The following is a 14,408-nucleotide window of genomic DNA, read 5'->3' as shown; positions in this document are numbered from 1 at the left end:
ATGAGACAACAGCTGTAAAGCATCTGATGTAATTTTCACTAACCCTGTTAGGCAATGTCCTGGTTAACAGGATACAGTCTAGAATCACCCGAGAAATGAAGCCTCAGCTGAGGAACTGTTTGGATGAGATGGGGTATTGGCTTATCTTGACGGCTTATTACTACACACAGCAGTGCTCAGGACACCAAAGGGGGCCCCACCCCTAAGCGGTTGATTCTTCACTGTTTATGAATGCGAACCGAACATGGACCTGAAAGCACCATGCTTTCAACCACGAGTCTCTGCCTGAACTTGTGTGCTGACAGACAGACAGACACAGCCTCCCCTGTGCTGCTGGGGGTCAGTGTTCTGTCACCGTGCACAGGAACAGGAATGAACCTACAATAACGGATAAACTCCAGTAAGAACTGGTGAACTTTCTCTAAAATAAGAGATGAGAGCTATTTTAGACTTTGCAGACCAATGTGCTGTCCCATCATTTCAACACAATCCTTTAAGGAACTCCTTTAAAATCTTTTTAAAATGTAAAACTCATTCTCAGCTCAAGGGTCATTTAAAAAATAAAAGCCCCAAGGTTACAGTTTCCAGACCTGCTCTATGACTTAAATAACCTTTCATTCTGACCACAAAACATGATACAGGAAAAAAAGACACTACACAGAAAATACTAACACAAGTAATACATACCTTATCCTTCAACAAAATTTCATAGGTTGTTAAAAGTATATTAAATTTTAATCGTTTGGTCTGGGGATGCATCCATTCATGAGTTCTTATCTATTATGAATTTTAAGGACAAATATAAGAGAATCACCAAGTGAATTGTATTTCTACTTAATATCTAAAATGAATTAAGTCATTTAAAATACACACAAAAAGATATATGTAATAAAAGTAACTATTTATAAAAGCCAACATTAGGTATGCTGTACTAAAATCTTTTATTAAATGGAGCAAATCTAATTTTATTACATTCCTTTCACTAAAGTAAAGTTCTCACATTTGGTGAAACCACTCACTTAGTAAATACTACCGAATATTATTTTCATATGTGTTACATTTGTTTGTGCTGTGGAACATTTAATGATGCAAAGATGTGCTGCAATCTTCCCTGTTGCGTCTGTCTAACTCTGTGAAGCTGTTACTCTGCCTGTCTAAAACACCTGATGGTCTAATAAAGAACTGAACAGCCAATAGTGAGACAGGAGAAAGGAAGACAGGGCTGGCAGGCAGAGAGAAATCTGGGAAGAAAAATATAAAAGAGCAGGATGAAGAGGAGGTTCGGCCACCCAGCTATACAGCAGCCACAGAGTAAGAAGTATAGAAAGGGGTGCAGAAAAAGAGAAAGATAAAAGTCCAAAGGCAAAACATAGACAGATAAGTTAAGAAAAGTTGGCTAGTTAACAAGCCAAGCTAAACTGGGCATTTGTGAGTAAGAGAAAGTCTACGTGTGATTTATCTGGGAGCTGCATGGCAGGCTCCCAAAAGAGTCAAAAAGCAAAAATAACCAACGACAAGAAACATTTTGGATGAAATATGACATAACTGCAAGGAGGATGAAACAAGATCAGCACCAGCTAACACGGCAAACCTTGAGACGGGCATACAGCCCGCAAACTATTCATGAATATTTGAAATTTTTCACAAGAAAAACTGTAATTTGTATATATTCACAAATGCCCATGTGTGCATGTGGCACCGGCCTATAATGCCAGAACACGAGGAGCTGCTACAAAAGACTGGGAAAAGATAACAGTTTTGTGTGTGTTTGTGTATAAATGTTCATATAGAGAGAGTACATATTAACTATATATATATAAAACTATACCTGAACCAGGAATGATTTTTAAATTCATTGTATTTATTTATTGTGCTTGTACAGCTGGATGTGTGGAGGCCAGAGGACAATTTAAGGGAGTCGCCCTCTAACCCCGTGGGTGCTGTCAGGCTGGGTGACAATCACCTTTACCCCTGTCATCTCACAGCCCCACAACTTCATTTTTATTATAACCAATTAGCCATGTGATAGGCACTTGTTTGTAGCAAATTACATGTTAGAATTAAAACTATGGAGACTAAACATAAGAAGATAAAACACTTATACTCAAAGATAAATGTCTATCCTTCTGAGCTTATGGGAAAACAACTTACCATATTTCTGCTGTTGATATCACCTAAATAAACCACCGCATTCATCTGAGATGCCCATGTCTGAATCTCTCTTTGCCAGGAAGTGAGAGTGGAGAGTGGTACAACTAATAGAAAAGGTCCATACAACTGGTGTTCATGAAACAAATAGTTCAAAAATGAGATCGTCTGTATTGTCTTTCCAAGTCCCATTTCATCAGCAAGTATGCAACTATTTCCTCTACAAAGTTAAAAACAAAAAACCATGTATGCACAAAGGTCTAAATTAATAAAGAACTGTTATACCATATGCTTCCGTTTAATATGACATGTATACACTGAAACTCTAGTAAGTATTTTATGCAACATTTCCATAAGCAACATACAATAATAAATACAAGAATCACTAACATTATAGGAGACATACAATGATAAATACAAGTATCACTAACATGATAGGAAACATAAAATGAATAAATAACATTCTTAGCTCATTAAAAAGACAATATTACAATTCTACCAGTAGTAAACCACAGATATGTTAGAAGTAAAAAGACTGAGGAAAAACAAAAGTGAAAAGTACAGCTAAAATGAACCTAAAAAGGTGTGGACTCAAGACAGGAGCAATGGGAGACGGGAGAGTCAGTAACTGAGTGGTTCTTAGAAAAAACTGGGGTAAGAAGAAATACTCCAGGAAGAGCGTAGGTGAAAACATAAACAAACTTTCCAGTTGAATAAAAACATTTCAAGTAAGTTAAACTCAGACTTTATTAGCAGAAATCATCCCTAAATTATGTACTTATAAAAACATATAATTCTTACTCCTCCTGTTTCTCTGGTGCACCAATAAACCTCCCATGTCCTTCCTCATTACCAATTCTGTGCAATGCGACATCAGTAAGGGAACTGGCTCCCTCTGCCTTTACCAACTGCAGCTTTCATATTACCTAAGTAAACAAGCAACTATCCAACTGCAGCTTTCTGTGCCTTGTGAAGGAGCCACAGGATACTAAGCAGAAACAATCTATATGTACATCCAGGTGATGAACCCCTATAGTCCAGGCCTACCACCTGAGATGAAACAGGAGGATCATCCTTGGCTAGGACCATGAGACCCTGCCTCAAAATCAAGGGGAAAAAACAACTAAAGGACATCCTTAAACAGATTGAGAAATTAAAGGAAGAAAGTAACTTATCAACAGTCGGGACAATGTATTCATTGACCTGCTTTGCTACTGTGTTTCAGGCATCTCTGATGCCTCTAGGTGGTTACTGGAGAACACTGACAAGTGAGTTAACCTTTAAAGGAAGAACCTGGTAACCTGTAAAGAAATGGAAGGGGGAAGTCTCACTCTCTCATTGTAAATACATAACTCAGAATATACTTACTTGCACCAAGAGTGAGCAAGCCAATTTAAACCATTCAGCTGATAGTCTCTCAATTCTAAACCCTCATGTCCTCCAATATAGGATGGTTGCTTCTTCAGAGCTACAAATCTTGGTCTCTGTTTCAATACCTTTGATCAGAATAAACATCATTAATACGTAGAATTACTTAATATAAGAAATCATGCAAAAAGAGATAAATGCCCATTAGCCTATCTTTCATCATAAGCATTAACATTTATTTCAAATCATTCATTTCAGAGGTTCCATGATTCAAAATGCCTGGGAAGCCAAGCACAATGGTATACACCCATAACCCTCCTACTCAATGAGACAAAACATGAGGCATGAGAATCCTGAGCTCAAGTGAACATGGGTAAGATAACAGAATCCCAGCTCAAAAATCACAAAAGTTTCATCAAATCTACTACTAACCAATCATACACTCCAATATCTGATAGCGTTTGTGTCCATCACCTCTAACTTCTTTTTTTTTCTTTTTGGTTTTTCAAGACAGGGTTTCTCTATAGCTTTGGTTCCTGTCCTAGAACTAGCTCTTGCAGACCAGGCTGACCTCGAACTCACAGAGATCGCCTGCCTCTGCCTCCTGAGTGCTGGGATTAAAGGCGTGTGCCACCACCGCCCAGCTCACCTCTAAATTCTTGCTGGCAATAATATTCCACATCTCCTGGAAATGCCAGTACTCAAACAGAACAAAAATATGTATGTATCTGATGATTCATTTGTACATGGCTACTCTCCGATTCCAGCAGGAATGTAAAGTAAAATATTTCACCTTCTTTTTTTTTTGTTTTTTTTGTTTGTTTGTTTGTTTGTTTTTAGGAACAAAAAAATTACTAAGGGAATTCAGTTCCCATATATACACAGGCCAAGGAGGGAATGTCACATTCATGCATCACCACTGCTCCAATGTAATATAGTAGTATCTAAACTTAAAACTAAACTAACACTAATTTTCATGTAAACTATTTAAGCTTCAAAAGTCCCGGGAAGGTAGTCCTAGATAGTTTCTCGTGAGCATGTGCAACTCCAGGCTCGCTTCCCAGAGCACATACCCTTCCAACTTCAAGGGGAATGATCTCTGCTCAGCCTCCCCACACCATCATCCTTACCACCATTTACCATATTTTAAACAAATACCACTTGAGGAATCTCAGTTTCTCTAAAAGGAATATCTCCATATAGGCTTGTAACACACACATTCGCATTCATTAAAAAGGTCAGTACTCACTTTGCAATCTTTAAAAGGAGTAGTTTTTGACTGATTCCTGCTAAAATATTCATCGATGCACGTCTGAAACTTTTTGGAAATGAGAGCTCCATCCTCCCAGCTGCACTCTGAGTATGGAAGCCCCTGCCATTTGCAATAATAATCAGGAAGACCAGCTGCTGATTTTTGATTGGAATGAGCTGTGAGATGAATCAGGTATTCATTGTATTTATATTTAATTACATGAGAGGCATACTCAGTAAAGGTTACATAAATGAAAATTAAGTCATCTACATTGCAATACTTTATTTTGGTAAGACCAAGCTACTGCATTTTATGAGTAAACAGTAAACTTCTGATGTCTGCTTACATGACTTCAAGCACAGGTAAGTCTGAAGGCAGGTTTGGGAGTATACACTTGCAATCCCAGCTGCTCAAGAAGCTGAGGTACAAGAATTCTGAGATTGAGACCATCACTGGCAATATAATGAGATCCCATCTCAAAAACACAGATAACATTTATCAAATTTATTTAACTACTAACCAATTATACGCTCCACTATCTGATACTGTTTGTGTAGATCATCTGTAAGTTCTTGCTGGCAATTATAATATTCCACATCTTCTGGAGAAGCATTTTTCAGCCTGAAAAATTTTAAAGCAACAACAGACTTCAGATTTTCCTCTAAACAACTCATCTTGCTGATAGTTATTCTTAGACAAGCTCCCATTGTACCCTTTAATGCTGTAAACCAAGTCTGAACAATGAGGAAACAAAAACAGGGACAAAGAATGTATTAGTAGTTTCTTTCCCTTTGGCAAGGCTAGGGATGAACTCAGGGCCTGGCACACTATAGGTAAGCACTCTAATACTAAGCTTACGTCCTGGCCAATATCACTAGTTTTCAAATTTACAAATTCTTAGGAGTATAAAACTGTGATTCTTATAAAAGACAAATTCAAACCTGAATATTCCTAAAACATTCACCCTGAGATAAAATAATAAAGACTATAAATATTTGAGGCTGTCATTTTATTCTTATTTACATATTTCTTAATACCAAAAAGCTTAGTTAATTGTAATCTTCAACTATTTTAAAAAAAAAATTTTTACCATCTTTTTGTTTCCTGATCTTTTTTCTTATAATTATCCAATTTTTTCATCCCTCTAACATTCTGCTGCTTGAGGGTTTCTTCTGTCTCCCAAGTGTTGTGGATGTGTGACCATCCTTTCCATTTAATTAAATACTGTATGTCTCCTGGCTCTTTGTTTTTTTCAAATCCTGCATTGGGGTCACCATCTGCTTCAACAGCATAAATGGTTGTAGTAGCACCAGTAGCTAAAGGCAAAAGAAAAATCCATGTAATTCTGTTACAGGGTCATTTTCTTTCAAATACGAAGTTTCAAGAGTGTGTGTATAAAGCCACTCATTAGATAAACAAACTATTAAAATATAAAAAAATATGGGAAATTATATCACATAGAAATAAAGGACACTCAACATTTTGAAGTGAAGATTTATCTAGCTCAATTCTTCGTTCTCTTGAGCTTTAAAAATAGGGAAAGCAGGGGCTCCTCAGGCTTGATAACCTATGTTCTACCCCAGGACTCACATGACAGAAGGAACCAACTCATACAAGTTGTCCTCTGGGCACCGCAGACCCATACACATGTGCATACACTAAATAAATGCAATTTTTTTTAATTAAGGAAAACCAATTTTTCAAAATAGAGTGAGAAACTCAACAACACACCCATTAACGTACAGGAAGTAATATTTGCAAACTGCTATTTTAATTATTTTACTTTCCAGTTACATTAAGCAATAAGAAGCCCATATATATTCAAGACAGTGGGGGACGGGGAGACTGTCCAAAAAAAATGTCTTTAGGTTGAAAGCATATAAAGAGAAACAAATGATTTAAAACGTAAGAAAAACATAAATCTATTAAGTTAAAAACCTTCCCACTACCTAACAAAGACTGTGTAAATAGGGACATTTTCAAAGACACATGGGCCAAGCAATGTATTGTATACTTGAAGCAAATAAATAAAATAGATGAAAATTCACTTTCTTTGCTTTCCACACTAAAAAGTCTTTAGGAAATACTGTCCTTTGGTAAATATTTGCATAAGCAAACCTTTTTGCAACCATACCTCCTCTCCTCCCAAATCTGCAATCCATAAACCTTTCTATTGTTTCAAACTCCTCCTCCTCAGGTTGAGGAACATCCTCTCCACAGACTTCCAGCAGGTCATCAGAGTCTGTTTTCATGTCTTCATCTTCCTTGTAGCTCACATTGACCGTGGCTTGGCGGCGAGAGCTTCGTTTATCATTATCATAATCCTCATCATCCTCATCTTCAGACGAATCAATCTGTCTCTTTTTTTGTCCAAGAATTTTTTTTCCATTTTTTGACTTAGATCTGGAGAAAGGAAAGAGGAAAAGCAAGTGTTTACAGAAACACTAGCATAAAAAATTTTTAAGAAACTATAGCAAAAACAAAAAGAGGAAGCCCTTCTCTAAATGACAGGCTACTATTCTTACCTGCTCTGAGGTTTCCTGCTTTTGACTTTGTTTTTTGGCTCATAGTCAGATTCTGTCTCATCACAGCTGCTTTTCTCTCTCTCGTCTTCAGATTCTGAATCTGAACCAGACTGAGATGGGGATCCTGAGCCAGACATTTGCCAATCTTCACTGTATATAATAAACATTTTTATTTAGATATTAATCATAACATTACTAAAATCTAAACATGATCTAAACTAAATTCTATTCCATTGAATCTAAAGAAAACTACTGCTTTGAGCCCCACTGGAAAATAATAAATCCCAGTAGAGTAACAAAGAGAAGTACTTTGTGAAGATTTCTCTTGTAACACCACGAGGTTCTACTCATCATTTAAACCTCAAATGAAAGAATACTACATGAACAGTTACCAGTTTGTATACTATACTGTTCTTTAAACAACAAAAGGGATTCTAGCCCCGCTCATTTTGATTTTTCAGAGACTGTAATTTCTAAAAAGCACATCCTTCCGGTGCAGCAGCAGTGGCTCAGCACGGCGAGGTCTAGGCCATCCAGTCACGCTGCGCTGCATTCGCCACGTGCATCGCGGGGCGGCTCAGTGGAGCCCACACCTGCAGTGCTTTGTTTTGTCTGCACACGAGGGAATTAGGACTTTGAGCAGTCCAAGCATGTGAACAACAAAGGAGCACCCACACACGGGATGACCCTTCTCCGGGAGAGGAGCCTATACTGCTGTGAACTTAAACACAACAAACGACTTACGGGCTGAAAAAAGAATAAAAAAATCCTATCCGCTTATGTGCATGGGTGTTCTGTCTGCATGTGTGTCTGTGCACCACAGAGGCCAGAATGGCACATCAGATTCCCTGAGTCTCGAACTGCAGACTGCTGCTCGCCACCATATGGGTGGTTATTGGGAACTAAACCATTGTCCTCTGGAAAAGCAGCCAGGGCTCCTAATTGCTGAGACATCTTTTAGCCCGTAAACTGATTTTTATATAATAGTATGTGTTCTCTATGAAAAAAAAAAGCTTCATTATAGAAAAACATAAAACAGACACTAAGCCACCCCAACAGTACAACTCAACCAATATTCAATAAATAATGACGTTTATCGTTCCTATTTTAGTCTACTTAGTTTCTTTTCAATCAACATGCATAGAAAAATATTGGGACTACTTGGTAATATTTTGCAATTATTATATAAAGTTCAGATAAAGGATACATATTAAATTCTTATACTTAGGCATCCTTAATAAGAAAATCTAAAATCTTGAAACTTTTGAAAAGATTCAGATTTGAGATTTTGGGAGTTTGAAGTTTAGGTTTCAGGTAACCAAGAGGTAAAGTATATGCAAATACTACTAAATTTGCTAAATTCTAAAACCTCAAAAACCTCTGGCCACAAGCATATGATAACAATATACAACCTGTACTATACCCTAATTCAGGTAATGTTTTTGTTCCACTGCTTGATATACGCTACACAAATTGTGACTATGACCAGACACACATAAAAACAGACCATGAAGCAACATAGAAGCCAATTATTTTGATCTTTGGGTCTTTTTAGGAGCATGGACCCTAAAAGGAGCCTTATGGAGGACACATGGAAAACATTTTTATACTCAATCAAGATCACACATCAGCCCAAATTATGTTATTATGGGCTCAAACCCATGCTAATTGCAAAATGAACAGCTCAACAAAAGATCTAAGCAGGCGAGAAGGCACCAGAGTTGAGACTACATCACAGTTTTCACTGAAAACCGGAACACAGGGCAGCTCAATGCTCTTCCGGCATGTGTGCAGCCTCGTGTTTGATCACACAAATCCATAAAACAGATCGGGGAAATCAGATACAATGCACACATCAAAACAAAGATAAAACACAACACAGTAAGATTTACAGAGTCAAACTACATTATACAAAATACACCTATTAATGGGCATGCCTATGAGACAGAGGAGAGAAACAGAAAAGATCCAAAGACACAAACAGAATTCCCATAAACTAAGTATGAATCTTAAGATTATAAACATTCAAAAACTGTGAGAAATAGTAAACAGGATGAACTGGCATGGTAGTGTATGTCTGTAATCTTAGAACTTGCGGGACTGAGGCAAAAGGCAGTTATAACGACTTTCTAAGTGGGTGCTGCAGAAGGAAGTGAATTCAAGTGTAGATGAAATGTATGGGTAATAATTCACACAACAACCACATCAATCCATCATCCTACAATCTTACGTGCTTTTCTCCCAAGTGTAGAAATATTTGGAAAGTAGTATTTTGATATCACTTAAGGTTGATCTTTAATCTACAAATATATAGGGATGGATAGGTTAGAACAGTAAAGAACTGGTATAAAACAGACCTCAAATGGTTACAGAAAGCAAATGTTTAGGCGGTGGTCTAAATTAACTTCAAAAATACCATGAGCTAAGAATTTTAGAAACTACTTCTGGAAAGAAAATTTACAAAGAAGAAATACAACACCATAGTATTTCCCAACTGAACCAAGTCACATACTCGTTATGTTTTTTCTTGACCTCACTGGAGGAGCCATCCGAGTCTTCGCTGCTAGAGGAATCCTACAGAGAAACAAGGGCAGTGGCAGTTACTCACACTCTAATCTAACTAAGTTAGCAGAGTTTCACTTGCTATGCTAGTTAGACATTCATTGTGCTAATACCTGTAAAGCCTTCTTTTTGTTCCATGTTGTTTTATTTTATTAGCTTAAAGTAATTAAAAGCATCTTTATTACAAATTAAGACAGTGAAATTGAGAAAGTAAAATAACATCGCTATTTTTTAAAGATTCAGACCTAGTATCCTAGAGATCATTCACTACTATTGCAGATTACAGAGTCAATAAAATCTTGAATTGATTTTTTTTTCTTAAATGTATTTGAAGAAACATCCAGGTATTCTTGTCAAAACATAAAAACAGGGGCTGGAGAGATGGCTCAGCGGTTAAGAGCATTGCCTGCTCTTCCAAAGGTCCTGAGTTCAATTCCCAGCAACCACATGGTGGCTCACAACCATCTGTAATGAGATCTGTGACCTCTTCTGGCCTTCAGGCATAAACACACACAGACAGAATATTGTATACATAATAAATAAATATTTTTAAAAACATGTTTATTCTTTTAAAGTCTATTATCTTAATATAATATTTCAATAATTTGGGGTTATTCAGTAGTCAATATGAAATAAAATGTAACGATTGATAAAACAAATGAAAAAATTTGGTATGTACACACAATACTATTTAGCCACACAAAATAAGGAAATGCAGTCATTTGCAGCCAACATAGATGAAGACGGAGCGCATCAGCTGAAGTGAAATAAGGTTCTCACATACAGAAGCTAAAAAGCTGCTTTCAGAGAAGTAAAAACAGAAATTAAGTGGTTTCAGAGCCTAAGAGGGGCCGAGGGGGGCTGAAAAGATGGTTAATGGGTGCACAGGGTGCAGCTGTGTAAGAAGAATTTGATGCTGTCCTGCACAGCAGGATAGCTACAGTTCATGATAACCAATAATTTTAAAGTAGCCAATAGAAAAGGTTTGGAATGTTCCCAACACAAAGGTTTTGAATGCGAGGCCCTTTGTCTATTACAGTATGTGCACGCACTGAGTGTCAGAGGACGGGACGTGGTGACAGTCAATAGAGTACCGCCCCATGCACAAGGCCTAGCAATGGGAAAAAATCTTGTAAAATAAATAAATAAATAAAATTTAAGGAGTGTATTGACACTAGATATACAAATACATATACTGACCAAAAGTAAAGTAATCCACAGTAGGATATGTACATAGTACTATATTGTATATAGACTAAATATTAATAAATTCTAACAACATAAACCACCTGGGAATTCTTCAGATCAAGACACCATGTGAATGGGTACATAGGTGCACTGGTCACAAACTAGAGTTATCTAGGAAGAGGAAGCTCAATTCAAAAAAGAACACTTCCATCAGATTGCCTACAGGCGAGTAACTGATGTGGTAGGACTAGCCTAGGAACACGTGCTATCAACCTAAAGAGCAACCCAGTAAGCAGCATCCTCCATGGCCTCTGCTGCAGTCCCTGCCTCCAGATTCCCCTCCTGACTTCCCTTCAGGACAGACAGTAAGGTATAAGATTAAATAAACCCTTTCTCCCCAAGCGGCTCGTGGTCAGTGTTTATCATAGTACTAGAAAGTAAACGAAAACAAATCCAAGCTCATATTTTGTACAGAATTAGTATGTCTTTATGCACTGAAATATGTGTGTCTGTACATATGGATACAAAATATTGGGGATGGGACGCTAAAAGGCCTCCAAGTCATGATCCTTTTGCCTCAGCCTCGCAAATTCTAAGATTACAGATACACACCACCACGCCAATTCACTTTACTTAATATTTCTTGAAATTTCAGCTTTTGTTTATTTAGTTTTTAACCTGAAAGAGTATTTTTCTAGTTATGGTAGGTTGGTCTCAAGCTCATATGTCAGTGAACTCTTAACTTAGAATCTACCTTGCTTCACCCTCTTGAGAGCTGGGACAGCAAGCAGGTACCACCAAACCTAGCTATTTTGTTTTGCTGTGATGAGCAAATGCACATAAAGGTCCCATTAATTATTTCTGATTAATCTCTAAAAGTAAAAATATTGGTATAAAAGAAAAAGATGTCTGTACACTACAATCCGTGACACTGTATCTAAGTACAGGCCCCTCCTATTCATGCACAGCATCTGTATTTAGTGAGCGGCTGTGTCTACTTCTCAGCAGCAGCTGGCAGTGAACTCACCTCTTCTGATCCACTGTTAGATGAAGCTGGATGCGGCGGCTGTGGCTGCGGCAGCTGCTTCTTAAGCATTGCCGATCTCTGAACAGCCAGAATACTCGGGTTAGATTTCCAAAACTATACCAGAAACACAAACCAGGGAGAACTGAAATGTAGTGGAAACTATAGTTCAAACATTTACACCCCCAAACTAAATTATTTTCCTCACTCAGTATATAAATGCAGTGTTCCTGCAAAACAATAAAGAAAATGCAGGGCTCCAAGTGAATCTGAGAAATGTATGGCATGTGATTTTGTATACAGTAATCATCATGCTCTTGGTACTCCAAATGTTATTTTCCAAAACTAAGTGGTAATGTGCTCTATTACTCTCAATCACTGTGTGGTTACCTATGTTCTCCTGGGTTAGATGAAGGTGAAAAGCCAAAGTCAAAATATAAATGTCGCTGAGCAGCTTTGGGGGTGATGGTAGACTGGGGACTCCCCATCCACAAAGCTGCACATGATTTAAATTTCCGGCCCAAGCATCTTAGCTCTTCAGGACTGGTACTGAGCACCAGCATGCACTGCCATGAAGATGGACTCGTGTAGTTATCCATCCACTTGTTTCCAACCTCATCCTAGCCTACCAGTAACTGTCGGGGCCTCCTGCTACCAGCAACAAAACACCCTTGAGGGCAGACTATGTAAGCCTGACTAGACAACTTCTGGCCAAGAACTCAATTTCTACCCCTTGGTGTTTGTGGTGCTAGAAACCAAATCCAGAGTTTTATGCATGTCAGGCAAGGGTTGTACTACTGAGCTACACTCTCAGTCCATGACTTTTTCCAGTTACAAAATTTAACTTCTGTCTTAAAGAGGCAGACAAGGCCTTGTCTTGTATGCAGGTATTTTATAGCAATCTGCTTCTCTTTTAAGCCAGTTAGTTAAGGTATATGGCCACAGCTTCTGATTCATGAAAAATAAATCTGTCTATTTTTTCCTCAAAACTCTACTTGTGATGTCAACTGCGTAAGTTTTTCCAAAGTAATAAAAGAACCCTACTTTACACTGAATTACCTCGGCTCCATCGACTTTTGGTGGTTTTGCTTGGACTTTGTTCTCCTGGGATGTATCTGACTCAGACTCTGACTGACTTCCTGAGTCAGAACCAGAATCAGAGTCGCTGCTCCCAGATTGGCTGCTGCTTCCACCACTGCTGCTGCCAGAACTTGAGCCGGATCCAGAGCCTGATGCTGACCCAGAATCATCTTCCGACTGGCTACAAGTTGGAAATAAAAGACTTGAAGCAAAATTCAACAGGAATTTAAGTTCTCAGCAGAAAGCTACACATACAGTTTAATACTCCAGTTATCTGTGGCCCAATGCAAAGGGGCATGTCCATTTATAGAACAGACATACATATCTGTAAGATTATATAATCTCCCCTCAAATGTGCCAGGCCTACCAAGTACAGGATCCTGGGGTAGAAACTAGGAAGACAAGATGTTTAAGTAATAGTGCAAAACCCCTTTAAGAGACTAGCCCTGTGCTGGAGAGATGGCTCAGCAGTTAAGACCACTGGCTATTCTTCCAGAGGTCCTGAGTTCAATTCCCAGCAATCACATGGTGGCTTACAACCATCTGCAAAGAGATCTGATGCCCTCTTTTGGCCTGCTGGCATACATGCAGTCAGAACACTATGCATAAAAGCTAGCTAGCCAAATAAATAAATGACTAGAGAGAGAGACAGACCGACAGACAGACAGACTAGCCCTAACAGTTTAAGTTAGGAACTATATAAAGAAGTTAATAAATGTGTTGGGAATGCTTACTACAGTAGCTAGAAGATAAACTCATTTCTGGTTTCTACTTCTTTTCAAGATTATTTCTGTCAATGTGTAATGCAAACCTGAAATTCTAGCACTTGGGAGGCTGAGGTAGAAGGCGCTAGCTTCCTGCCTTCTGTAATTTTCAAAAATACCACCAGATGGCACAACTTATTGACAGACTATATTAAAACTATTTCTCCAGAAGGACCTAATAGACTTATAAAATAGAGTAATAAGTTTCCAGAAAGGATTTTTATTCTACAAATTAAAAGCATGCTAAAATTAACAAATATATCTGCTGCTTTAGAAAATGTAGCAGAATTTTATTTCATAAAAACACAAAGCAGAGCTCTGCCTCCAGTCAGCCTCACAGCTGTGAGGCTCCCACAGAACTGCTCTCTTCTCTCCATCCCCACCCTTCCCACCATTATTTCCCTCCCCAAAACATACAGTTCCGAGACCCCCAGATATCACTTACTTGAGACAAACTTAGCAATTCCATTAGAGAAAATTTTTTCCTGACCATTTTA

General features: G+C 38.0%; 1 protein-coding gene across 2 annotated transcripts in view; it reads right to left on the bottom strand.

Moving 5' to 3' along the window:
* The window catches only part of Chd1 (chromodomain helicase DNA binding protein 1), a 67,671-nt gene that overhangs the window by 39,509 nt on the left and 13,754 nt on the right, over nucleotides 1-14,408 (bottom strand). For both annotated transcript variants that reach the window (XM_050135702.1, XM_050135704.1), the window contains exons 3-13: nucleotides 13,127-13,328; nucleotides 12,071-12,184; nucleotides 9,806-9,867; nucleotides 7,294-7,443; nucleotides 6,903-7,171; nucleotides 5,859-6,084; nucleotides 5,289-5,389; nucleotides 4,766-4,944; nucleotides 3,517-3,644; nucleotides 2,152-2,368; nucleotides 688-777 (exon numbers count right to left, since the gene is read on the bottom strand). In XM_050135702.1, coding sequence (XP_049991659.1) covers nucleotides 688-777; nucleotides 2,152-2,368; nucleotides 3,517-3,644; nucleotides 4,766-4,944; nucleotides 5,289-5,389; nucleotides 5,859-6,084; nucleotides 6,903-7,171; nucleotides 7,294-7,443; nucleotides 9,806-9,867; nucleotides 12,071-12,184; nucleotides 13,127-13,328 — 1,738 coding nt within the window. The remainder of the gene's footprint in view (nucleotides 1-687; nucleotides 778-2,151; nucleotides 2,369-3,516; nucleotides 3,645-4,765; nucleotides 4,945-5,288; nucleotides 5,390-5,858; nucleotides 6,085-6,902; nucleotides 7,172-7,293; nucleotides 7,444-9,805; nucleotides 9,868-12,070; nucleotides 12,185-13,126; nucleotides 13,329-14,408) is intronic.

This window comes from Alexandromys fortis, unplaced genomic scaffold, assembly GCF_014885135.2.
Source record: "Alexandromys fortis isolate MF-2015 unplaced genomic scaffold, M_Fortis_MF-2015_v1.1 scaffold_23, whole genome shotgun sequence".
Lineage (NCBI taxonomy): Eukaryota > Metazoa > Chordata > Mammalia > Rodentia > Cricetidae > Alexandromys > Alexandromys fortis.
Note: the sequence above shows the minus strand (reverse complement) of the source record. Positions and strands in the feature narration are given on the sequence as shown.